Source organism: Diceros bicornis, chromosome 15 (assembly GCF_020826845.1).
Source record: "Diceros bicornis minor isolate mBicDic1 chromosome 15, mDicBic1.mat.cur, whole genome shotgun sequence".
NCBI lineage: Eukaryota > Metazoa > Chordata > Mammalia > Perissodactyla > Rhinocerotidae > Diceros > Diceros bicornis.
Window position 1 is genome coordinate 14338624 of NC_080754.1, and position 26133 is coordinate 14364756.

The 26133-nt window shown below is 41.7% G+C and overlaps 1 protein-coding gene across 1 annotated transcript in view; it reads left to right on the top strand.

Annotated features, from left to right (window-relative positions):
* PLCXD2 (phosphatidylinositol specific phospholipase C X domain containing 2) overlaps positions 1–25919 on the top strand; it is a 49749-nt gene extending 23830 nt beyond the window's left edge. The window contains exons 2-4 of the mRNA XM_058555766.1: positions 6067–6527; positions 12723–12964; positions 19389–25919. Coding sequence (XP_058411749.1) covers positions 6067–6527; positions 12723–12964; positions 19389–19548 — 863 coding nt within the window. The 3' untranslated portion in view covers positions 19549–25919. The remainder of the gene's footprint in view (positions 1–6066; positions 6528–12722; positions 12965–19388) is intronic.
* The last annotated feature ends 214 nt before the right edge of the window (positions 25920–26133 follow it).

The following is a 26133-nucleotide window of genomic DNA, read 5'->3' on the forward strand; positions in this document are numbered from 1 at the left end:
TGTCTAATTCTATGATGTTGGAAATAAAAAGTTCAAGAATATTCTTGGAACTTTCTCTCCTATACTTTCAAATTGTGTAGTACTGTATTTATTTATTCCTAAGTGACTGACGTAGGAGCAGACTAGAGATAATTTATAATTTTACTTTTAGTGCCAATTTCTACTTAAAATCTATAATACTGTTTATCTGAATTTACTCCTTTTGATGTTAATTCTGGATGTAACCTAAAGCAAATCAGTTAAACTGCAAACTTCATTTTTTCCAGTCAACTGCTATAGCAGATCCCTAAGTATAAGTACTTAATGAAATTTCACAACATCATTTAAAAACCAGAATTATTTGTTTCTCAGATAGTATTGTCCAAGTAGAAGATGACACAAATCCCTTAATAATGAAATAATAGTAGTAATAATATGTTTGAGCTCATTCTCTTGGCCAGAGCCTCTTCTAAGTGCTTACCTGAGTTAATCATTTAACCTTCATCACAAAACATTGATGTTGGTACTGTTCTTATCCCTATTTGACAAGTGAGGAAACTGAGGCAGAGCATTTCAGTCACATAACTAGTAAGCAGTAGAGCCAGGACTATGAATTTAGGCAGCCTGACACCAGACCCCATACTCTGAACCGCTGTGAGAACTCTCCAGTTAGCTTATTCAGAGCTATGGTAATTCACCAAGGTGGGGCTCAGGACTCACCATTTGTAAATTCCCTTCTTGCTAAACTGGCATCTTGTAAACTGTAAGTCTGGGTCCTTTGGGACTGAGTAGGCAGAGAAATAACTTGTGGGTCCTGGAGATGCCTAATGGGAATATTTAAAAGATACCTGGAAAAGAGGGAATTGAGTTGAGTTCCCAACCCATTAGTGTTCTGGGGGCAGGGTATGGGAAGAGAACCTTCCAGTACTGGGTCACCTCATGGATGGGTGTCTAGTGGGAAACAGTTGCTGGGGGCATTGAGAGAGATGCCATTTAAGGACAAAAAGAGGTGCAGGGTCAGAGATCCAGCCCAGACGAGTCAGTGTCCATTGGGTTACTGTGGAGCTCAGCCTAGAATGATATTTCTCAGCCCTTTCTTCTTTATTGGCATACTAAGGAGTCATTTTAGCCATTTCTATGCTGCTCACCACCCCAGCAATGAAATTTTAATACCACAGATATACTGTATATCTGTTTAGGTACTGTGTATATACATACATATATGCATTATACATAAAAAGAGTAAGTTTTTTTCATCCCCCAAGAACCAATTTTTGTCCTCTTGGAGGCAGTGTCACCCCCTTGAGAATGCATAGCCTAGAGGCACCAATACATTGAATGATGTGAGCAAACACAGGGTGGGGGAGTGGGATCCAGTGCTTGGAGGGGGCTGATGGGCTTCAAAATTAGAAGGGCTCCAAAGGCAGGGGTAGTACCTAAGGGAGTGGGGAAAAGAGATTTTCTTAAATATGTGAGGTCAGGGATTCTTTGACCTGGGGTCACCATCACCACCTCCCCAGGTGCCATCCAGAGATGTGGTAAAGAAGTTTCTCTCTTTCTTATATTCATCACTTAACTTGTCTCATTCTTCCCCCCGTGGCTGTAAGTATGGTCACATGTCATCTGAAATGCCATTGTGCTGTAATGAAATTATCATTTCAGGATGTGTGGTTTGAATTCTTTTTGTTTTATTTAGAGACCAGGTTCCCAAGAAGCTTGCTTTAAATTCTTTTTAATTAAGTGAGTTCAGAAAAATGGCTACTACTCCAATTTGCAAGAAATGGGTAATGAAAGTGCTTTAACCAGAAACTATTGTGTGCTCACTTGAGATTTCCTAATTCTCAAATAACAACCTTAGAAAGAATCAAATGGCAATTGGTGTTCCAGATATAGAGCAAATTGGTTGTCCCTGGTCCTCCCAGGGCCAGCTCATTTCCTCGTACCTGGTCTCTTAGACCATCTTCTAACCAAATGCTGTCGAGGAGGAAATAACTAGAACACTGAACAAACCTTTTCCCATTCAAATCTCTCTTTCCTCGTAATGTTGCTGCCACGATGACTTTATTCTGAACTCTGTAACCCAGCACACATCTCAAAGGTGCTAATTAACCTTAAATAGCTTCATCTAGTCACTTACTAGAAGGCATGAGAAGGAAAGCAAGGCCTCCTACTATTTTTCTTCTTCACAAACAAGCTATGGTTGTTCAGCTGGTCAAAGGGCAGGAGGCGTTCCTGGAACAAAATGAATGCTGAAGAAAGCTTCTACCAAGATATGGGGAAGGCCGTCCACCAGGTTATTATTTGAAGATTTGAAAGTGCTAGAAACGAACCAGAGAAGGTGACCCCAGAAGTCAGAGAGCTTGTTGGCAAAGGATAATCTTACATTTATGGCCACAGGTGTCAAGCCTGAGTGCCTGATAGAATAACCTGGGAGCTTTTCAGTTTTCCATTCTCAACTCTCACCCCAGAGAGATTCTGACTTGCTGGGTCTGGGGTGGGTTGATGGCACTGGTGTTTTTGAAAAGCTCCCCCAGGGATTCTGATGTGCTCAATCCAAGGTTGAGAATCACTGCTTTAGATTACAAAGCGCTCTCACGTACATTATCCAGGGTTTTGTATACATAAAGAGAGGAAATAGAAACATTTTTAATGCCTGTAGATTGTATAAGGAAAGAGAAAGAGACAAGAGTAGTAATTGTGAAAATGAAAGGATTGCAGAAAAATAAGTTTCGAAAAATTGGAGAAAGGCTGGACTGAAAGGACACAAGTTAGGGTTCCTTTGGTCCTGATTATATGACAAGTAATGAGTGTATGAATGAGAGCAGTAGCAGTTGAAGGTTGAAGGAAGAGACATGTCTGATATATGTTGTAAAAGTCAAAGGCAAATTTTTGGTAACTGATTGGATGAAAGGGGTGAAGGAGAGGGAAGAGTTTAAATAGAATCCAAGGTTTCAAGTTCAAATAACTGAGTGAACTATTGGCAGAAATTCAGGAAGTCCCTTTTCTGGGAGTGAGAGGCACATCGTGAGTAGCCAGACTTTGAAAATCTGTGATTTGTTGTGAGAGTAGGACATTGGGTGGAAGACCACTGCAGTAAGTTGGAAACATAAATTTGGAACTTGGAAGAGTCTGGGCTAGAAATGAAGCTTTTGGGGTCATCAGCATATCAGTGCTGTGGTAAACTTGGAGAGTGGATAAAATCTCTGAAGGGGGAAAGGAAGAGAATAGAGATCCTCGGAAAACATTTAAATTTGGGACAAGAAGGAGGCAGAGGAGCCAGCAAAGTAGGCCAAAGGAGAGTGGTAACAGAAGGATAGAAACACCTAGAAATATGCATCACAGAGCACAAGGGAATGGAAGTTTCCAGAAAAGAGCTGACTTAGCATACACTCAGAGAAGCCGAGAAGAATAAAGCCATTTGGAATTGTTGATTCAAAGGTTATAAGCATCAAGGGTAGCAATAGAAGGATAGGAGGCAGCTCCGCATGGGAAAGAGGGAGGGGATCATAGGAGACAAAGGCCACAGGACTGGCCTCACTTTCAAGAATTTGACAGCAAGGAAGAAAGAGAAGACAGTCGCTTGAAGGGGTAAGACACGTAAGGGAAAGTGCTTTGTTTTGTTCTTAAGATAAAGAGTACCACTTAAGTCTATTTTAGACAGAGATAAAGGAGCCATAGAGAGGGATGAGGGAAGGTGCATAGATGTTGCTGGATAGCAGCGGCAAAAACACTTTCCATGACAGAAATCACAGCAGAGTGAGGTCCTAAACTGTTTTCTCTTTTATCATAAAACAAACCAGAACTCATGGAGCTGCCGTCCCTAACAACTCCCACGCAGCAATTCTCTTAGGGAATAAGGTGAGGAGCAATGGAGCAGGATTTTTTCTCCTCTTCTGGGGGAATGCATGAATTTAATCCATACATCCCAGGGGAGAGGGAGAAGGAAGCCGCGCTGCAGAGAGTCTTCCAAGAGTAAAATAACTTCCATCAGGTGCGGGGAGAAGAGGAAACTTTGATAATGAATTGGGGGTGTAAAATATTAGGATTTTCTTTTTATAAGTACTGTTTGCAGATTGCATACCTTGTAAATGTTCTATGTGCGGGGGAGGGGAGGGCATTTTTATCCTGTTTTTGGAAAAAGAAATAGTTAGATGCACTTAAGTACATGAATATTATTTCACTCACTCTGTATGAGGCAAAAGCTTCCTGGAAAAAAATAAATAGAAAGGCAAAAATATTGATAGTGGTTAATGAGTGATGGCTGGCCTTCACGGCTGTAGGCCTGGGTAGGACGGCTGCCATAAAACATTCAGCAAACCTGCTCCGGTGTCCTGTCCTTTCCTGTCAAGGGGAGGGAGGGGGCGGCACTGGACACAGGATGTCAGAAAGGAAAGGGAGCAGGGAGGTGAAGAGAGACTCCATGTTCCCTGGGGTATGCGCATGCCCTTCCTCTTCTGTGGGATGGGCTGGGTACCACGTGCATCTCTGTGTTTTCAGAAATGGTCCCTGGAGCCCCATCACTGTCACATTGCTGCATAATCCTCCGACACAGAGCAAAAGCTTGGAGGTTGTTAGCACATCTCCCTCTGGAGATGGAACTGGGCTCAGCACCAAGAAGAGAACACCAGAGGGGATTCGTCTCTCCTCCGTGCTCAGATAATGGCTATTCCCTGATGCCCAGGGAAGAATCAAGTTCGATGCATGCCTCGTACTACATCACACACTCAATCCTGAACAGCTGAACTGCTAACATAATTTAAAAAGAAGAGAGAACTGGCTGTTCACCATCTATATATAATGTATTCATAATAAATCTCTCAATGAGGAGGTATAAAGGTTTCCTGTTTCTGTACAGCCAAGGGAAGCAGGGCATTAGGCAAGTATCCAGTGAGTCTCATTAACAGAGGCAACCAATATGGAAAATCCAGGGGGACTCGCTCCACATTGCTATTAGTCATGGCATTTTTTTTTTACCTGAAATATGCTGGTAATTTTCTCACTTGCAAAATTGACTTTGCCTAAGGATTAATAAATATGCTTTTTCTTAATAGTTAATGAATATCCTCCATGTTCTAGAGACTACATAAAAGTAAAGCATCGCTTGTCACCTTCTTTTTTTCTTTTTTGAATTTATTTCTGAGAGGATAAAATAGTAAAGCCATCCCAGAATGATTTATTTTCAAGAAAATGGAAATAATAAAACATAAGACAGTAGAGTTGTATAAAATTCTACGTTATGTATGAAATGCCTATAACAATAAGATCATCTCAGTTTCTAAGAGGATACCTACCTACCCCCTTTTCTTTAAGGCGAAGGAATGGGACATGCATTTGATCATTTAGTAGCAGATTTGGCTCATTAAGGGATGAGTTCAAAAAGAGGGACATGTAAATAACCTGTACTGAGCTCTTCAGAATGTTTATCTGATCTGTCAAGAAACCATTCCTACTGACTCATTTTTACCATAGTAAAGTAGTATATACAAAACCATAAAAAGAAGGCAAGTTTTTTTTTTTAATTCTGCCTTTCCTAGAATTTAAATGCCCATCCCAGCATTATTGAGACAGACGCAGAGTTTTCATATCCTTTGTTTCAATGACTGCATGAATAAAGTGGATATGCCACCATCAAGCGTACTTCTATGAGAGACACTTCAGCAACCTCCACTTTGTCTCTATTATGAATATTCTTCAGAAGACATATTTATTTTTCCAAACATTAATTTATTTCCTCAGGATAGCTTTTCTGAAATGAAATTACTAGATCAAATGGTATGAATATTTTAAAGCTCCTCTTTCCAAACATATTTCTAAATAGCTTTCAAAAAGGGTATTAATTTACCTTACACTAACAATATATGAGAATTATAGTTTTACCCCCGGCTTAACAAGCTGGTAATAAGACTACATTACTTTTATTTGTGCTTGCTCATTCCTAGCAAGCTTGAAAATTTTTGTGAGTATTCGTTTACAATTTTTTGTGTGTATTTTGTTCTTAATTTTTGTTTGTTTTCTTATCAGTTGGCTTATTTTTCCCAGCTCTTTCCCAGTCTCAACTGCTCTCCTTGGCTTTATTGCTTTGTGCAGGCTCCCATGACTCATTCAGCTACTGGGTGGATGAAAAGTCCCCAGTGGGGCCTGACCAGACCCCAGCTATCAAACGCCTCGCCAGGATCTCCTTGGTAAAGAAGCTAATGAAGAAGTGGTCTGTGACTCAGAACCTGACATTCCGGGAACAGCTGGAAGCTGGGATCCGCTACTTCGATCTGCGTGTGTCTTCCAAGCCTGGGGATGCCGACCAGGAGCTCTACTTCATTCACGGGCTCTTTGGCATCAAGGTCTGGGACGGGCTGATGGAGATTGACTCTTTTCTTACGCAGCACCCCAGAGAGATTGTCTTCCTGGATTTCAACCACTTCTACGCCATGGAGGAGGCCCATCACAAACGCCTGGTTCTCCGGATCCAGGAGGCCTTTGGAAGCAAGCTGGGCTCAGTCTGCAGTGTGGAGAGTATGAGGCTGCAAACCCTGTGGGAGAAGAAGTGCCAGGTAGGAGGAAGCAGAGATGAGATTCCAAGGGCAAGAACGGAACTCTTTCTGCTTTTTCTATATGGCCAGCTGGAAGAGAGCTCACTCCAGGCTCTTAGACTAGAAGGCAAAGATTGTTTGGAATATTAAACATACACACGCTGGTTCCCGGGCTCTAGGATAGCTTCCTGGGCTCCCGGGGCACCGTGGAACTGGGATTAACACCTACCAAATATTTAAAACTTGTTTGGCAACCTGTTTGGCATCTAAATTAACTTTGAATGAGCTAGCCAGAACCAACCCAAGGCACAGTTGTGAAATTGGACCAGTTGGTCACACCATTTATCTATCTCCCACAGAGTCTATTTTCACCTTCCTAATTCTCCTCAGGGATAATCCATTCCATGCTGCTTTCAACTCAATGTCAGATAATCCCTGCCAAGGTATTGATTGATAAGTAAAAGCATTAGCTGAGAAAGGCATGTGAAACAATTCATCTCAGGGCTGTTAACATTTTAAAAGGCCATCTTTACAGAATTTGGGTCATAGCAAGAGAGTCAAGGAAGAGCCCATGGAAGGGATCCAGGCTGCAAGAACATTCCCCATATTGCTTAGGCTGAGAAAAGCCTCCAGACCTAGACTCATGAAAGACACACTCAAGAAAAAGAAAGTGAGCCTCAGATATATTCCACTCTGATCCCAAAGGATGATAGATAGTGGGAGAGGGGAGCTTCGGGAAAGGTCAGCCTCCAATTAGACTCTTTTTATTAAAAAAAAGGATAAAAAAACAAGTACCTTTTGTTCATAGTTGCTCACTTACTCATAGATGCATTAACCAAAGCATCTTAAAGAGGCAGTTATTGTTAAACTTAGGGAAGAGTTTTTAATTAAAAATCAATTAAAGATTATTCACTTGCAAATATTTACTGAATATCAACTATGTGCCAAGCATCATTCTAAGTGCTTGGGATAAATCCATAGATAAAGATCCTTGCCCTGGAGGGAGGATAGATCCTTTCATTCAGCTAGAGGGAGATAGATCATAGATAATAAACATAGTGAACACATTATATATAATGCTAGAAAGTGATCAGGGTAATGGACAAAGAAAGTCAAGAGGGAGCCAACATTCTGTGGATTGGAGTATTGGTAGAAATTTTAAATAGGTTGATCAGGGTAGATAGTGGGGAGATTAGAGGAAGAGTTTTCCTAGCAAAGGAACCAGCCGGTGCAGAGCCCCAAAGCAGGAGTGTGCCTGACACCTCTGAGGAAAAGCAGGGCCTCGGGGCTGGAGAGCAAAGCAGTGGGAGCAGGTCAGAGAGATAACGGGGGATCATGTAAGGACTTTGGCTTTTACTCTGAGGAGGGTTCTGGAAGGTTCCAAGCACAGGGTGCTGTGACTTGAATTAGGTCTTAATGGGATCTCTGTGGTTGCTAGGGGTAGGAGAATAAGGAAAGAGGGGAAACCAGTGAGGAGACTACTAGTGGGAAGCGGTCAGATGGGGAATCTAGGGGAAGGTAGAGCCAACAAGCTTTTCTGATGGGTGGAATTTGGGGTGCAAAAGAAAGTGAGGATTCAAGGATGACTCTCAGGTTTGGCCTGACTAACTGGATTAAACACCAGGTTGTTTTGCACACCCAGAAAGTCCTAAATATCTTTGACTCCAGAGAGGCTAAGGAGTTAACTAGTTAACTTTTAGTATCTATAAAAAGTTATCTAAGCCTTTTCTTCTCACCAAAACTTTATATTTTGCCAACTGTTTATCACACTGTTACCAAACCAAAGTGGGTTCGCCTCCTGGCGAGTTAAAATCAGACTCTCTACGCAAAGTAGTTGTCACACGAAGTAGGGTATATTTGCAGCAAATAGAAGGCCACATGGAATCACTTCCAAAGTCAGGGCTGTTCCCAAAGACGGGACAGCTGGGGCCTTTTATTTCGGATGGGAAATGGGTATTCAAAAGGGAGAGGCGGGCATTGGCTTGTGAAGCATCAGCTGGAAAACATTCTTCCACGTACATTGCAGGTTATGGTAATAAGGCCTGAGCTCTTCCCCGAGAAGATCTTAGCATTAAAAATGAGGCAAAGGTCATAGGTATTGCTCTTGTGGTGAGGCTTGGTCTGGTTCAGGGTGGTTGGTGATCGCATCTCTTAAACAGTTAAATGCTTCCAAACCCACCCTTGAGTTCCTCAGGGCCATTAGTGGGTGACAACATCCCTCCCTCTAAACTTGAGTTGACATCTGTTCAGACTCACAGGTCTATTGGAGAGATTTTTTTTACCCAGTAGAGTATCTCTCTTGCAATATTAAATAATAATAATAACAACAACAATCGCAATAGCAACTAACATTTATTGAGCCTTTACACTGTGCTAGGTACATGGATTAACACATATAGTCCTCTGAATGACACTAGGAGGTCAGTATTTTGTTATTATCCTCATTTTACAGATGAGGAAATGGAGGCTTGGAGAGATTAAGCGCCTTGCCCAGAGAACATTGTTAGTGAGTGGTGTAGGGGAGGAAGACAATTCCTCTACCCTCTAGGTCCTTCTGGCTGGTCTAGGAACTAAATTGACATGAGACAGAATAACAGGAGAAAATCAAAGTTTAATAACATGTATACATGAGAGAAACCCAGGAAAAGTGTGCAACTCGCCAAAATGGCCAAAGCCACCACCTTAAATACCATCTTCAGCTAAAGACAAAGGAGGTCGTTGGGGATAGTGGTTTGAGACTTCAAAGAGTGGAAGGCAATTTCCATGGAGAGGGAAATGCAAATATTTGATAACCAAGTGTTTTCTGGGCCATCTATAGACAATGTGACCCAAGAGACAGAACTTTGATAAAAATGGGCTTGCTAGTGCCTGCCTGTCTATCACAGCTGGTTTACATTATACTATAGTTACCTTATGGTATTAGCTCCTTCCTGGAACAGGCCTTCTGTCTTAAATTCTTTTAGGCAGTTAGTGGGAAGGTCAAAGTTTCTTTCAGAATCTTTTGTCTTTAAAAATAATCAAGCCAAAGAGACACATTTTGGGGTGGCCAATTTTGATCCCCCACAGTGGCAAGAGCCAGTTCACACATCTTGGTGATTTTCACAACTAGTGTAGATGATGCCAATAAAAACAGTTTCTCCTGATTCACGAGCCACTAGTATCACAGGGTCTCAGAGGGTTAGCAGAATGGAGAAAGGAACAGAGATCTGTAAGAGGGCTTTTGACTGTGGGAATTCACGGAAAGTTAAATTTCAGTACAGCTAGGGCCGGCCCCGTGGCTTAGCGGTTAAGTGCGCGAGTTCCGCTGCTGGCGGCCCGGGTTCGGATCCCGGGCGCGCACCGACGCACTGCTTGTCCAGCCATGCTGAGGCCGCGTCCCACATACAGCAACTACAAGGATGTGCAGCTATGACATACAACTATCTACTGGGGCTTTGAGGGAAAAATAAATAAATAAAAAATTAAAAAAAAAAAATTTCAGTACAGCTAAGTTTATAAACAGGTATCTGTTGTAAATATAGTATTATAATTTTGTACACACATAGTATTCTGGATGGGTCGCCATATTGCATGCTAAGTTGTTTAGAAATCTGCAGGAGTAACAGGTATTTTCAGGAATAATGCATAGTGCGGACAGTGAATTTCTAGCAGCACAGAGATGATCTATCACAGTTTTTAAGTATGGGCTAATCTGTGTCATCCAACGACAAATACACTCAAAATTATAAAGGAAAGAGACGGTGATGACATATCAGAGAAAGAGAGAGTGTCGTCAATATAAATTCTAGGATCTCCTTTTTCTTCGTCCTTTCCCAAAGTTTCCCTGCCATGTCTCTTCTTAAAAGCTAAACAAAGAGAACTACAGAGTCCTCAGGCATCTCCCCCCTGCTGGGCCAGTGCCACACTGGTGGTTAAACTTTAAGTATTCATTGTGTAATGCGCTGCCTTGCATGTAACCCCCTGAGTATTTTATTACTACAATTTAACAGCAAGGAGTGCACAACCGTTTAGTCAAATTTCATTTATTCAACATGCAATTACATCACAGCTCACAGGTGTACCTTTGTACATTAGTGGCTATGGGTTTTGAGGGTACAGTGAATTAGAATATTTAATCTACACCTTGACAGTATTTAGAGTCTTAATGAAAAGGTAAGAATACATAACACTAGTAAAATACAAAACAACTGATATACAATTGAAGATAAAACTGCTTCAAATGTACTATGTGAAGAAAGGGGTTTTGTAATCAATTGAAAAATGGTACATAGACAAATCTACGTCCCAGGATCCTCCAGGACAGGACTGATCAGAACAAGAGGAGGCCAGTCACGGAATAATTCTCAAAGGAAATGAGATTTTTAATCTGAGTCTCAAGAGAAAAACTGATCATTAGAAGGGAGAGTATTTCAGAAAAAGATACAGCAGAGCCAGGTAGGGGAGCAGATGCAAAATACAGGCCCTGGGGCAAGAGTTACTGCCCCTAGAAGTCTGTAGAATAAGGGTTGGTATGCTAGGCCAACCTCCTACTGTAAACGCAAACTCTCCCCATAACCTTTAGGGTCAGATTGCTCAAGAAGGCCCTTGAGGAAAGGCATAAAACCCCTTTCATATAATTTGTACTTTTTGCATCTTTTCCAAGGCAGAGTAAAGAACAGCACTGTCCTCTCATCCCCGGAGACACAGGAAACAGTCTGACAGGCCTGTCAAGGATCACACAGGCTCCGCCTCTCCCACAGTCCATCTCACAGTCCAGCTTTCCTTACTTATGACGCTGGAGACCCCAGCCTTCCAAACTAGCCAGTTCCACAGCCAGCAGGAAATCTCCCCCATCTCCCAGGCAATCTGCTTACAGTGAGCCGGTGATTAACCTCATTAACACACAGCCGTTGATAGCAGTCAGTCAGACATTACTCAAAACCATTAAACACAAGAACAGCTATTAGCCTGTTCGGGCATCAGGACTGGCGCTCCCTAGCTCTAGGCCTTCAGGAGCAGTTAGTCTGGCACCTTAGTCACAAGCTAAATGAGCACTGGAAACAAGACGCACATTCAGAGCCCTCAATCTTGGGTGCCTGGAGGATTATGCTCTGGGGCCAGCTATCTGAGGATTGCAGTCCAGAGAGTGTAAACATGCACACCAGACATTCCTCCAGGGAGAATCTCTGGTACCCAGGAAGGAAAAAATATATTATTTCTAGAAACTTAATTAGCAATTCCCTGTCCCTCAGCTGCCTCTCATAAACTAATTAATGCTGTGGATGTGGCTTGCTAATTATTTTCGAAATCACCACCATCCTGAGAGGTCCCACTGGAGACCCATCACCTCCTCAAAGTCTTTCATGCCTCAAGTAGCGCACTCTCTCGCTCTCCTGGGAAAGGCAGTCTCATTCAGAGTCAGTCTGCACAGTGGAAGATCTGTGTACTCCCAAATCAGTTCAACGTATTGATCTCAACTCCAAGAGCTGTGTCCATTTCATGAGCAGAGGAGTCATAACTTCAGACAGCACTAGCCACAGGGGTCCTCCACCTGGGTCCAAGGATTCCCAAGGGGAGAGAGTATGGGTGGAATGTAAGAAGTCTGTGAATTTGCCTGGGAAAAACTACATATTTATTCCCACTAACCTTTAACTGAAAATTAATATACCCATTGATTGTAAGTGCCTGCAGTGACCGATAGCAGGATTGGCCCTACTGTGACTTTTTCCCCATAGAAATCACAGATATTTCCATATCACATTTCAGTTCTCACAGATATCTTTTGAAATATCATTTATATTCATAATTAACTCAAAATTATGGAACTTATTAGACTTACAACACAATATTTTTATTTAAGGTATTTATTGCGAAGCACATACATTGCTTTATTACAAACTTAATATGTCGATAGCTATATTTTCATCTCATTGATTTTCTTTGTAATCCTGTCTTTTATTTTATGCATTCATTTAAACAATCTGAGAAAGAGTTCAGGATTTTACCATACTTCCACAGGTGGTCATGACAAAAATAATTTAAGAGTATTTGAGTCAGACACATAGTGAGTACTTTAATCATTGCTTATTGATTTTTATAAAAAAGTACATAATGATACTTGAATTTCCGTGTATGTTTGTATTTGTCTGCCTTTCCTCCTAGCAGTCAGCATAAAGCCAAGGAGTTAACTGAGCTTGTTCGTGAACTACTCTCCTTCCTCTGTTTCCAATGTTTCAGGTTCTTATTTTCTATCACTGTCCATTCTACAAGCAATACCCCTTCCTGTGGCCCGGAAAGAAGATTCCAGCGCCCTGGGCAAACACGACAAGTGTGAGCAAGCTAATCCTCTTCCTGGAGACCACTCTGAGTGAGCGGGCCCCTCGCGGCTCCTTCCACGTCTCTCAAGCCATTCTCACCCCCAGAGTGAAGACCATCGCCCGAGGCCTGGTTGGTGGCCTCAAGAACACTCTGGTTCACAGGTAAGAATTTGCTTCCCTCTCACAAGTAAGGTTTGAAAAAAAAAGCATTGATCTTGATTCTCTTCTGAATAAACAGTGGTAAAACCATATAGTTTGAAGATTTGAAATAGCAACAAAACAAAAAACCTTGTATTTGAAAAATCTGTGCATTTGGGGTAGCTTGCATTAACTGTGGCCAAAGGATCTCTAAATACTTTGTTAAAATGTACATTTTATATCATAAACACTCTAAATTTTGATACTAAGGCAAAGTACTTTAAGCCAACACCCGTCTGTTGGCTTCTGGAAAGTGGTCACATCATGTTCTTGCCTCTGCCCTCGCAGCCGGCCCAAGTACTCAGTCATTTAAGAAGCAGTTCAGAGATGGCCCTCCAGGGCTGTGGGGCGTCCTGCCTTCTACGGCGACCGTGAATCCTCAGAAGCAGCTTGGGGTGCCACCCACTAAGCCAGAGCTTCAAATACTCGAAGCACAGAATGGAGCCTGACTGTGCAATTAGGCAGGAGAAGCCCCAGAAATTTTGTATTATCTGATGTTCTTTATCCTGGACACCAATGAATGATAGGTGTTGTCGAGGAACAGGTGTCGTTTGGAAAAGCCTTATATCTATGTACATGTCTGTGTCTATGTCTGTGTCTTTGCATAAAGGGAATGTTATAAATACATGTGGCTAGCAGGGCATCCCTTGCAATCCCAGCTGAGGGAGCTAACATGTTTGGGTCACAAGGGATGTTTACAGGAGTCACTTTGATTCCTGAGTTCCAGGGAGTGAGCACCAGAGTTCAGATAGTGAAAGACTCATCCACAAAACTGTCCCTGTCTATTTGGCTCTGAGTTTGGATAGCATGACTTCAGATAGCAGGAGTTCAGCTGGCAGGAGTTAGGATAACAATGAGCACCTGCCCTTTTCTTTCTTGGTGAGGACTCCTGATTATGTTGGCCGTGAACAAGACCAGAAACCCCTCTCTGTGTGGCTCTTCTAAGTCTAGACTGAATTATTTGTGCTGAACTTAGAAAAGAGAATTTCATAAACCAGTGATAGATCTCTGAAAGATCCAGAATTACGAACTTTCTTTTTTATAATGTATGTTCGTGTGTCCACACCATTTTCCTCATGCCTGTGGTAAATTTATAGATTAACATTATTTATTTATTCATTCAACAAAGATTGAGTACCAAGGAGGAGCTAAGTCCAAAGATACAAGATGAATAATACAGTGTCTACCCTCAAGGAACTTACAGTCTAGCAGGAAAAATAAACATGTAAATTTCTATAAAGCCATGTGAAAATCACTATAATAAAAGTTGGTGCCGAGAGCCCTGCTAATAAGGGAGAGGGAGTATTTAAAAATAAGGATAAGTTATATCTGTAAACTGTATTCTGAATATAAAGTACGTTCTTGCAGATGATTTCATTTGATTCTTAGATTCAGCCAGCCTCGAAGAGGCACAATGTCTAGAGCACATTATCAGCCCCATTTAAGATGGGCTTAGTGAGGTTCAGTGACCCAGACCCACGTAGCTGATAAGAGTCAATAATATGTCTCAGCTCTGACTTCTGGCTGTTGGACTATTGCTCTTTCCAGTGTTCAACACTGACTTGGGTAGAGTATATTTCAGTCCCTGTTCCTTTCTGCTCCACTGGCCTGTAATTGTCTTATTAATACCTGAGTCTGGTCAGATCTTACTGGTTACAACTGTGAAACCACAAAGTCTCAATGCTTTTCGTACTTGTAAATTCCTGGAATTACTTAGTGGTAATGATGGCAGCACATGCCCAAAGCCACAGCATCCCAGCATGCCAGAGCCCTCGCCCAGTTCTAGCGAGCAGGTTCTCTGAGGCTGGAAAAATACTTGGGCAACTCGACCCCTGCTGGTCACAAGAATATTACAGAGATTCATATGCATTCCTAGGCCTCCACAACAATGGAAGGAAGAAGTTCAGCTTTGATCAAGAGCTTGTCCCCAGACACATGCATGACATGTGGCTGTCATTTCCTCTGGGCTATTGAACAAGCATAGGAAAGAAGCAGTTGTCACTGGGCCTTCTCCTCAGTCCCAACACCCAGAAAGTCTGTCCTAACTAAGGCACACAGGGGTGCTGTCAAACTCGTCCTGGGCACTGGTTAGCAGCCTAACCTAGAGGAAACAAACAGGTCTATTTTCCTACAAATGTAGCGGTGGTTTTCTCAGCAGAGTTAACCCTCCCTCCCCCAACTCTTAGGTGAACTTGGACCTGAGATCTTGTTCACTTTGGTTCATCACCCTAAAAGGAAGCCATGAAAAACATAGCCATTCTGACTGAATTTCTATGGTAGTTATCCTTTCTATGGTAGGATTCTTAGAAACCTTGCCCTCCTGCTGAAATCAAATGAAAGCAAGTTTTGCCTAAGCCTGAGGACAGAGCAGCCATGGGACCAGAGACAGGGACGCAGACTGAAATCAGAAGCCTGAGATTGAAGTCTGACTTGGTCCCTGTTATGGGCTGAATTGTGCTCCCTGAAAATTCATATAGTGAAACCCTAACCCCCAGTACCTCAGAATGTGACTGTATGTGGAGATAGAGCCTTTAAAGAGGTAATGAAGTTAAAATGAGGCCTTTAGGGTGGGCCCTAATCTGATCTGACTGGTGTCCTTATAAGAAGAGGAGATTAGGACAGAGAGACACCAAGGATGCTGGAACACAGAGGAATGATCATGTGAGGACACAACGAGAAGGTAGCCATCTGCAAGCCAAGGAGAGAGGCCTCAGGAAAAGCCAATCCTGCCGACACCTTGTTGTTGGACTTCTAGCCTCCAGAACTTTGGGAAACTTAATTTCTGTTGTTTAAGACACCCAGCCTGTGGCACTTTCTACGGCAGCCCTAGCAAACTAACACAGTCCCTTGACAACAGGGTGGCCTTTGACAAGTGTCCTGAGGTCTCTGAGCTGTGGTTTTCTCACCAGTTAAATGGGTTAATAATACCACACAAGGTTGTAGAGTCTTAACATGAAAACACTACCACAGTGCCTGGCACGGGATACGCATGCCATCCCTGTCTGTAAAGAAACCCAGAGACGCAGCACCAGCCTTGTTCTCTATGGGCCTCAAAGTTAAAGGGAAGTTTCTCACCCACTGCTCTGCAGCCCATGGCATTTGGTGCCTCACAGGCCTGTCAGCAATATCTGGCTCAGCGTTCTGTATCGATCTCTCATCTTGGCAAATGCCAGAAGTTAAGAAAATAAGGTGGCTCCTCCTCACAATGGGTTCTACATTTCCCTTTCTTTGTACGTGATCCGGGTTATTTGATCCTTGCCTTGGGGAAGGTCGACACATGCAACCTGAAGCTGACACAGAGCTCTTTGTCACCGGAGACTGCAGGGGCACACCTCTCCCTCATTTCTCTGCGCAGGCTGCAGTGATCCTCGGAGGTTTGGCTCTGGCTGGAGTCAGCCCACTGGAGTTGCCGCCAGGCCTTTAATTCTCATTTCCCCGTGATGACCAGAAGGTGGCGCCTGCATTTCATACTTAAGCACTGACTGGTGATCCTTAAAGGAAGACTTGAATGGGCCCTTCATGTGGGCCACTGTGTTTTCCTGGTCTCTATCTCCACTGGAAGGCGGGATTTGCAGCTCTTCATTCTCAGGCCACAACATTTTGTCACCTAACAGCAGGATGACTTTAGGAAAATTTTTCACCTCCAGCCCCCAAATACCTCTACCTGACACTCTAACGTTGATTCCTTCTCTCGTGCCAAACACTGACATAGTGCTTACTAAATCCCAGGCATGGTTCTACGCACTTTATATGTATTACTTTATTTAATTCCTCAAAAATCTATATGAATTAAGTATAATTATTATCCCCATTTCACAGAAGGAGAGACTGAGGCACAGAGAAATTAAATAAGATGAGGTCAAATTGAAGTAATTAAGTCTTCAGGAGTCCCAGTTAAAAATGGAAGTGCCTGTGATGGTGGTCTATTAATTTGTAATCAGCTATTAATATAAAAATGCAAATAAATGTAGGAGATGGGTTTTAACCCATCGCTGATTATAGAGTCTGCTGAGTGAGGGAAGAGAGCCAGGACTGCTGATAGTCATCATGATAAGAGGAGAAGGACAGAATGGTACCAAGGCCTTGATAAGGTTGTCTAGGAGAAGACTGAGAAGTCAGGATGTTGGCTAAAAGAAGGGAAGGCAGCTTCAAAGCAGAAAAGGAAAGGAGAAGATGACAACCAAGAAGAGTGTTACCAGAAGAAGAGGAAGGGACCCATTAAGATAATAAACTTCGCTTATTTTCAATTTGGCCTAGAGCGTATCCCTCCTAAAGAATCTCCAGTCACTTAACCCAACGTAAGCCCCAGTTTGTGTCTTCCTTAAAGCATTCTCAGCCTCTTGAGTATTTAGTTCACTATTTCTACTGTGATGCAAAACTGTGAGTACACTTCATTGCTGCCTCCTCTATACCACCCAGGGTATTTTATACTTAACTGCTAATATAGAAAGTGTCACATTAAATTGTCATCATTTGTTTATGTCACTAAACTGTGAGCTTCTCTGGGCAAAACAGTCTGGCTATCACATAGAAAGCCCACAAATTATAAAATGAGACTGACAGACTGTGTTTGTAAGACAACTGAGTAAGCACTGGTCTATTAAGAAGCCACACACTGTGCCGAAGCAACTGTATATCCATAAGGAAGAAATGAACCTTGACCCTTACTTCATACCATATTAACTTGAGATGGATCATAGATCTAAACATAAAAGCTAAAACCATAAAGCATTTAGAATAAAGCAGGAAAATATCTTTGTGACTTGGGAGTAGGCAAAAGTTTCTTAGGTCACAGAAACTATAAAAGAAAAAATTGATAAATTAGACTCCATCAAAATTAAGAAATTCAGCTCACCAAAATATACCATTGAGAAAATTAATAGGCAAGCTATAGGCAGGGATAAAATATTCAAAAAGCAATATCTTACAAAAGACTAGTATCCAGAAAATGTAAATAACTTCTAGAACTCAACATAAAAGAAAAAGAAAGAATGGATAAAAGAATTGAACAGTTACTTCCCAAAGAACAGACACAAATGACCAATAAGTATGTGACAAACTCCTCAACATCATTAGTTATCAGAAAAATCAAATTAAAACACTATATCTTTAAACACCCACTGGAATGGCTAAAATTAAAAAGACTGATAGCACCAAATTTTGGGGAGGATGTGAAGCAACCAGAACTCTCATACTTTGTTGATGGAAATGTACAATGGAACAACCTCTTTGGGAAAGATCTGGAAGTTTCTTATAAAACTAAATGTACATCTACCATATAATAACACAATTTCACTCCTTGGTCTTTACCCAAGAGAAATGAAAATAAATGTCCACAGAAAGACTTGTATAAGAATAGAAGAGTTTTCTTTATAATATCCCCAAACTGGAAACAGCTCATTTATCCATCAATTGGAAAATGGATAAACAACAGTACATTCATACAATGGAATACTATGCAGTGATAAAAAGAACAAACTACTGATGTGTGCAGCAATGTGGATAAATTTCAAAACCGTAACGCTGAGTGAAAGAACCTCACATACAAGAATACATATTGCATGGCTTATATGAAGTTCTAGAACAAGCAAATATAATCTATAGTAGGAAAAAAAATCAGTATAATTGTTGCCTCTGGGAGGATGGGGAGAGGGATTGGTGGGGAAGATGCATGCAGGCCCTTCTGTGGTGCTGGTTCTATACCTTGATACGGGTATGGGTTATGGGTATACATTTGTCAGAACTCAACTAGTGTACACTAAGATTCGTGCATTTTATTGGATGTAAACTTTAGGTCAAAAGAAAAACTGAAAGCAAATATTAAAACCTAGTTAATGATTTGCATACTGAGATATTTAGGGGATGTGTTTAGATATTTGCAGTTGGAATCTGTCAGAAATATAAGATGGATTGATGGAAGGGTAGAGTGATGGATTGATGGATAGATATGTTCTAAGTAAGTAGAGTAAAAAGTTAGTGGTAGAATCTAGATGGTGAATATACTCACTGTAAATTTCTTTAAATGTTACAAAATATTTGAAAAATTTCGTGATAAAAAAATTAACTCATCAATACAATAATTAGGCTCTTGATCTTAGTTTTTCAAGGTGCTGTTGACACCTTGAAAAACTAAGGTGTTTTTGTACCTCAAGCACCTCTTTGGTGCTTGAGGCCAATAATCTCTTCCAGCACAGAAATCCTGCAAGTACAAATCTCTGATGGAATAGACATCAACTTCATCCCTGAAAGAGATACAGAGCTTAAACAGACAAACTTCTAGGGGCTCATGCTTCTACTGACATACTTTTGTTACATTAACGGAAATGTTTCACTTCCATTTCTAGAGGGGTCCTTCTAAACTCTACTTTCTGTTCTCTCCTCTGTGTAGGAATCTTCCTGCCATCCTGGACTGGGTGAAAACTCAGAAGCCTGGAGCCATGGGGGTCAACATCATCACATCTGACTTCGTGGACCTGGTGGACTTTGCCACAACTGTCATTGAATTGAATGACCTCCTGCAGGAGGATAGAGCTTTGGCGAAATGCTGATTTAATTTTTTATTTAACTTAATGTTGAGTTTGTTGATCCAGGCTAGAGTTCTGAAGGATTTCCTGTTAAGGTGGCCCCTGGGCAGTAATGGTAAAATGAGTAAGAGGAGGAGGGCATTTTCTTTTCCCTCCTGACAGGGCCATTTGGATAAAATTACAGGGCTTTTAATTGCATTTTTCCCAAATGAGACTTTTAAAGAACTCAAGTCCAAGGGAAGAAAGCATGTTTCACGTGATCAGGGTCAGGATCTCCCCAATGGCTTATGATGTTAAATGCAATATGGAAATGGAGTCTCTACGTTCCATTGGGGAATTGAGTGTCCCCTAATTGGCCCAGTTCCCTGTTGTCTTCCGGGATGTTGTGTTTGAGCCAGTGAGAAGGTGGGATCAGAAAGGCGTTCCTCGTCAAAAGAGTGGCTCATTGCAGCTGTGGACTGCCCTGTGGGTGGCTCTAACATCAGCCTGGGCTTCGAGGGGAGAAAAGGCCAAGCACCAATTCTCTCTATGTGTGTTGAATGTCACCACTTCTTCCCTGAGAGAGTAAGACTTATTTGTCACCAAGGTATTTCAGCCACAAGCTGTTGTTGCTTAGATTGTGCCTGGTAACTGGTCACCTTCATTCTTTAGATAACCAGTGCATACTGCCCTTGGTATCAGAAATGTATTTCTCAGTTTTAAAACATTGATTCCTTTCTATTTCTTTTGGCCCCTTCTTAAAAGTGAAAGGAACAATGATGGGACATCTTTTCGGTGTGGGGCCCAACAAGAGATAGATATGCATGTTTGTTGCTTGCCAGATTCTTTGATCTAATTTTGTAGCTTTTTCCAAAATGGCTACCAGGTGGGCGCCTGCATCATTTTGGCAAAGTCCTTTCTGGAGTGGGATCTTCAAGCCAGATCTTGGCACTGCATTTTGTTGTTGTCTGCCTAGGACTCAGGTTTGCACCGTGGGACACAACACTGATGGAAGGCACCTTGTCCGTGACTCCGTGGAGGCAGATGCAGGATGCGTGGGGAAGTGCAATGGATTTAAGGAGGGAGCTCCAAGTGGCTTTGGAGCCATTCTGTAACTCCTTGAAAACAAGACTACCTCGGGGACATTTAGGATGACTTGTGTGTCATCAAGTGAGAAATACCCAGTGTTGGAACATTTCCAGTTCATGTCTTGATTGTTCTACTTTCTGCAGGTTGTTCTGAGCCTACTAACTACCACTGTATGAGGGCTTTGAAACTCAAGAGAGGATTTTTCTTTTAACTGATAAGAGGTGGTTATCTATAAAGAGCCCTCTTGTGTTTCATTTTATTTATTTATTTATTATTTATTTATTTATTTATAGATTAATTATCCTCAGTGCTTCTTACCCTAAGAGCACTCACAAAGGAGCTTCCTGAACTTTTCTCACCCAGGCCAGATGCTGCCATGGTCTTCCTCCCCTCAACAGGACCACACATCTCAGGACCATGAGTGACCTCTGACTGCTGTAGACGTCCTGGCTCCCCCAGTCATGCCCAAGACAGTGTTCATGTGTGGATGTCAGTGTCCAGATCTGAGAGGCCACTACCAAGTCATGCACTAGAGCAGAAGATGAAATGGGTCATGAAGAACTCTCAGTTCTTGAGGAAGACCCTCCAGAAGAAGGCTGAAAAGGAAGGAGCTGGAGAACAAACTGGGCATGGGAGTGTGTGCACTTCGATCGATGCTCCTCAGAACTGTCTGAGAATCTCCAAGAAAGTGTCAGCTTCTGGATTCTTAAGGAAGAAAGATAAACACGGAATCCTGGATGGATGTGTGCATTTATAAAGATCATGGGACCCCGCAGCAGCTGCCCGTTCCTATTCTTGGATGCTCGTAGCTGGATTTCGCATGTTGCTGCAGTAAGTGGTATACTAGGTGAGCTACTAAAAGCACATGCACACCCCCAACTCTTGGTCTTTCAGCCTTTCCTCTCTGTAGGGTGATTTAAGCCCTGAGCTTTTGCTTTCACAGCTTGAGGAGGTCACAACACAAATGCCTCTGGGAGAATCTGGTTTAACTTTTCCTTTTCTTGCATTTGAACCCCTCAACAAAGAGGATTCTAGGATTTTATTGTCAACTGCTTTAGGGCCTTCTCTGGAAAGGAGTAAGAGCGTGAGTGCACTCACTTTCTCAATTTTCCTTCAGTCCTGATATTAAACTCCAGTGACAAGCTCTGAAGTCCCTGGCCCACCCTCAGGGTTTTATTTGTGTTGTTATTATTTCATTTTGGTCTTGTTTTTAATTCTTGGTCAATTGCTAGGGCCTAGATCATTTCCTCTCTTTTAACCCTTTGTTACTTGGCAAAGAGATAAGGAGGCAAGAGGAGACTTACTTTGCTCTGTTTTATTTGAGCCTCAGCTTTGTCCAGGTGCTTGGTGCTATGAGGCCAGGCGTGTTGACAGGTATCTACCTGGGATGCCAATGACACCCAAGGGCTGCTGACTGTTCAGTGAAATGTTTACTTGATTTCCTCCTTTAGTTGTAAAATATATAGTTGCACTTCACTTGGGTTGTAACATTTAAGTGCATCTCAGTGTTTGCATGATAAGAGAAAAGTCATCAAGCATGACACAAAAGCACAGAAAATGAGACAAGGTCACGTACATGGAGTCCTGCTCTGCGTGGCGAGTGCAGGCCTCACTTCTTCATGCTGCTTTGGGTTGCCAGCCTGGCTTCCATTTTGAAATTCTGCACTGGAGTTCTGGGAGGTAGGAGGAGGATTATTTACAATTCACCCTTGATAAACACCCTTGAATTGACAGAATCTCTGCCCTAAGAACGAGTTGCTCAACATCTTGTAAAGAATGCTCCTGCTCCTAAGGCCAAGAAGGAGAGCTCAACGGTGGGACAGAGGGAAAATAGACTTTAGGTCCATGGCTCATTCTGCAACTGCCAACAATAAATATGGTGACCCAACTACATCGCTTATTCTCACAAGTTCTGGGGACCTTTCCGATTGAACAAGGCTCTCATATTTTCTCAGAATTAACTTTACAATTAGCTGTAAAGCTACTTGATTGAGCCAAAGAGGACTTTAGTTTCACAGGATTTGGGGCCATATTTATTCTGAAACGTAGACTGGTTTTTCATGAGCTCTCTGGACCGTTTCCCACATAGCCACATTTCCATGGCTTTGTGGCAAAGGGGACCATCACAGATTTCAGTTAGATTAGAGCAGTGTTTAAAGGCTTGAACTTTGAGCCTATTGGAAGTACCACTGTGGTTTCATGGGTCCAGAATATATTCTTAGGATTGGGGAGAGAGGTCAAGATGGAATTGATGGAAGGGAATGATATATTATTGAGGATTAAATTTTAAATTAATAGCAGATCTAAGAGGGTTATACTAAAAAACATTATATATTTGCTGTATTAGACTGTCTAGTAATTAAGTTTATTTTCCTTAGCACTGAGTCCAGACCCCTGAATTCTTGAGAACAGTTAAGCCACAGTCCAAACCCAGGATTTTATATAAACTCAAAGAAAAGCACAAGATCTGAGCCCAGATCATGACTGATCTTAAGAATCCTATTTCTTCTTCTGTGACCTCGTATTCACATCAAAAACTTGATGTTTCTGTTCGAGAAGACAGTGTAGTGGAGCATTCTGGAATTAAATGCAGTTTTGTGTTGTGTCAGGATTTTCTATTTCTATTTTTCTGAATATTACCGTAATAAAATTCTCCCCAAAGAGACATTATTAAAACCCAGCTAGAAGGCTTAGTGCTCAGCTAAAGGTGGGGAAAAAGAAGAAATTAAGACTGAAATGAAACTGCCTCTTTTCCTGGGAAGCAAAGGGGCTACCCAAATTCAGGCCATCTTACAGAATTAGCTCATGCCACAGTTGAAGTTTTTGTAATGTTCTTTATTGGCTGACTGCAGATTTTTACTGTTGGGTTCTGGGAAACAGAGCGGGCTAATGAGTGAGGCACAGCCATGAGAGTCCCCTCCCGTGGCTGAGCAAGTAAGTGATCCTGTGCTGAGTTTGCCTTGGCTCTTTCATCTGGAATAAAGATGCTGTCTGCTACTTTCGCACTCTTTTGCAAACCTTGGTTGACTAACTCTTCAAAGTATCAGGTCCCTAATGATTAGGTTCAATGCCGTATACTCAGGGCCTGTACAGTTGTGGTAATTCTTCCTTGTGTGGCATGTGTAGAGAAATGCTACTTGGGCTTATTTCTCAAAAGTGTGGCGTGGGATGACAGAACTTGTCCAACAGTGGCGCCTTCAGTAATCCAGATAATGAGTAGGGCTGAAAGAAATCTGCTTACATGTACATGAGTTCCTGAGAGGTGGGCTTTCCCAAATACCTGCTAAATAGTCATGTTATGCCAAAAGGAAAGGAAGAGAGATTGATAACATCAAATGTCCAGAAGGACAGGAAGTTTGTTCTGTGTGGCGTAGAACTTGCTTGTCCCTCTAAATCCCACTGACTTTCCAGTACATCTTGCCCCTGTGCCTCAGGCTGCTCCCTAGTTCTTGCCATCATAGCTTTGTCACTCACAAATGTGGCCTTGGGATACACAGGAGTGAGCTGATTGAGTGATAAGTGACGTACCCGGAAACTTCACACTTAATTCCAAATTCTTTACTTCCCCCAAGAGACCCACTATCTCCTGATCCTCTGGCTTCTCCAGTTTCCTTCTAGAAATAGTGACACTAATGGCACTCTATCATTGAATTGACCCTAACTCAGAAGAATACAGTACAAAACCCTATTGATGTTGTTGAACTAGCACAGTCTTAGATACTATAAAAATATTCTAAGATAACTTTTTTTGTTTTGTTTTGTCTTTTTCAGGAAGATTGGCCCTGAGCTAACATCTGTTGCCAATCTTCCTCCTTTTTGCCTTTTTTTCTCCCCAAAGCTCCAGTAGATAGTTGTATGTCATAGTTGTACATCCTTCTAGTTGCTCTATGTAGGACGCAACCCTAGCATGGCTTGATGAGTGGTGGTCCGCGCCCAGGATCCAAACCAGCAAACTGCGGGCTGCCGAAGCGGAGCACCCGAACTTAACCGCTACGCCACCTCGTTAGCCCCTAAGATAACACTTTCTATCTTGCAGTTAATATAGTGTTCTAGTTTTTTCTCCAACAAAACTTGTTCTTAGGACTGTTCAAACTTGTTTCTAAGCCACATAGTTGGGATAAAATATTTTCCTTCTCTTTACTGGAAATTCAATCCCACAGTCTATGAAGGCAGCCCCATCAATAGTCTAGAGGCATTTTCCATCTCATTCCTTCTCATCTCCTTCACACAATACCACTTCCTCCTCTTGTGTCTTGGCCATCCTCTGTCATCTGCTGATTATTATTAATCACAGGATGCTGGCAAAACTTACAATAAAAGGCACATACGTTCACTGATGTCCAAACATACTCTCATCACTGTGGTTTTTGCTCCTTACTCATCTCAAATGCATTATTCTGCCCGTCCCCCTTGCCCCCCAGCCCTCACTACCACCCAATCACTAGAACTGTGTCTGAGAGTTTCCCGGAACCCGGGGCCAGTATTTCATTCAAATAGCAGGGGCTTGCTCACAAGCTTCGAGCCTAATGAGAAGCACAGCACTTTTAAAAGTTAAGTAGGCCTTCGGTATCTTTGTACATTTGCAGTTTTACACTTGCTATTAGTTTATAGCACTAATAACACTATGGTCATGGACCTGTAATATCAATATGATAAATCTTAGAACATATTCTGGAGACAGTGGTACCTTGCTGCTATTATATGTACTAATTGACACCCCAATATTAATAAGTATTACATACAGATTTTGTATGCATTGTTTGTATTGTGTATATGCCAACTGTAATACTTAACCTCACTGATCAGAATTAGAAAATACAGAGATTGTCACAGTGAAAATAAGTCTTGTTCAATTCAGATGATATGTTAATCTGATAAATACGCTATTAGATTTTATATTTTGTCCTCTGTGCTTGTTTTATATTACAGTGCATGTTATTTGCTAAGTAAAAAAATAATAATAAACTATACCACTTTAAAGGTTAGAATTAAAATTTTGCATATACGCTGGTTGGTACTCTGAAATGTATCTTGTGGCTTAACTATCTTGTTCACACACATTTCACTTGGCTTTTTTTCCCCCTGGGAAATAATTGTTCAAATATCTCTCTCTCCTTCTTTCTTGTAACCTGGATTAAATTGTTTAATTCAACCTAAAACATTGTAATGCCAGATTACCTCATTTTAACTGTGAAAAAAGTTTAATAGATATGATAACATGATGTCTTTTCTTGTATTTGATTTGAACTACCTAAATAGGCTTAAACCTAATAATAAATATAAACCTTCAGCAGGTACCTTTCCTTTGTTTGTATGCACATTTTATTATTGGCCTATTTCTAATTTTGTTTTAAAAAGTTATAGATTCAGCTTCAATAAAATACATTATTATACGATATTGGATGAAGACCCTTCCAGCCATGTCTGGTACCTATTGTAGTTAGCTGCACGTGCCTGCGATCCCCAGGATGAGCCATGCATGAATGTGCACACAGTCTAGCCGCCTGTGCTTTTCTAAGCTTCATCCTCAGCACTTCAGCT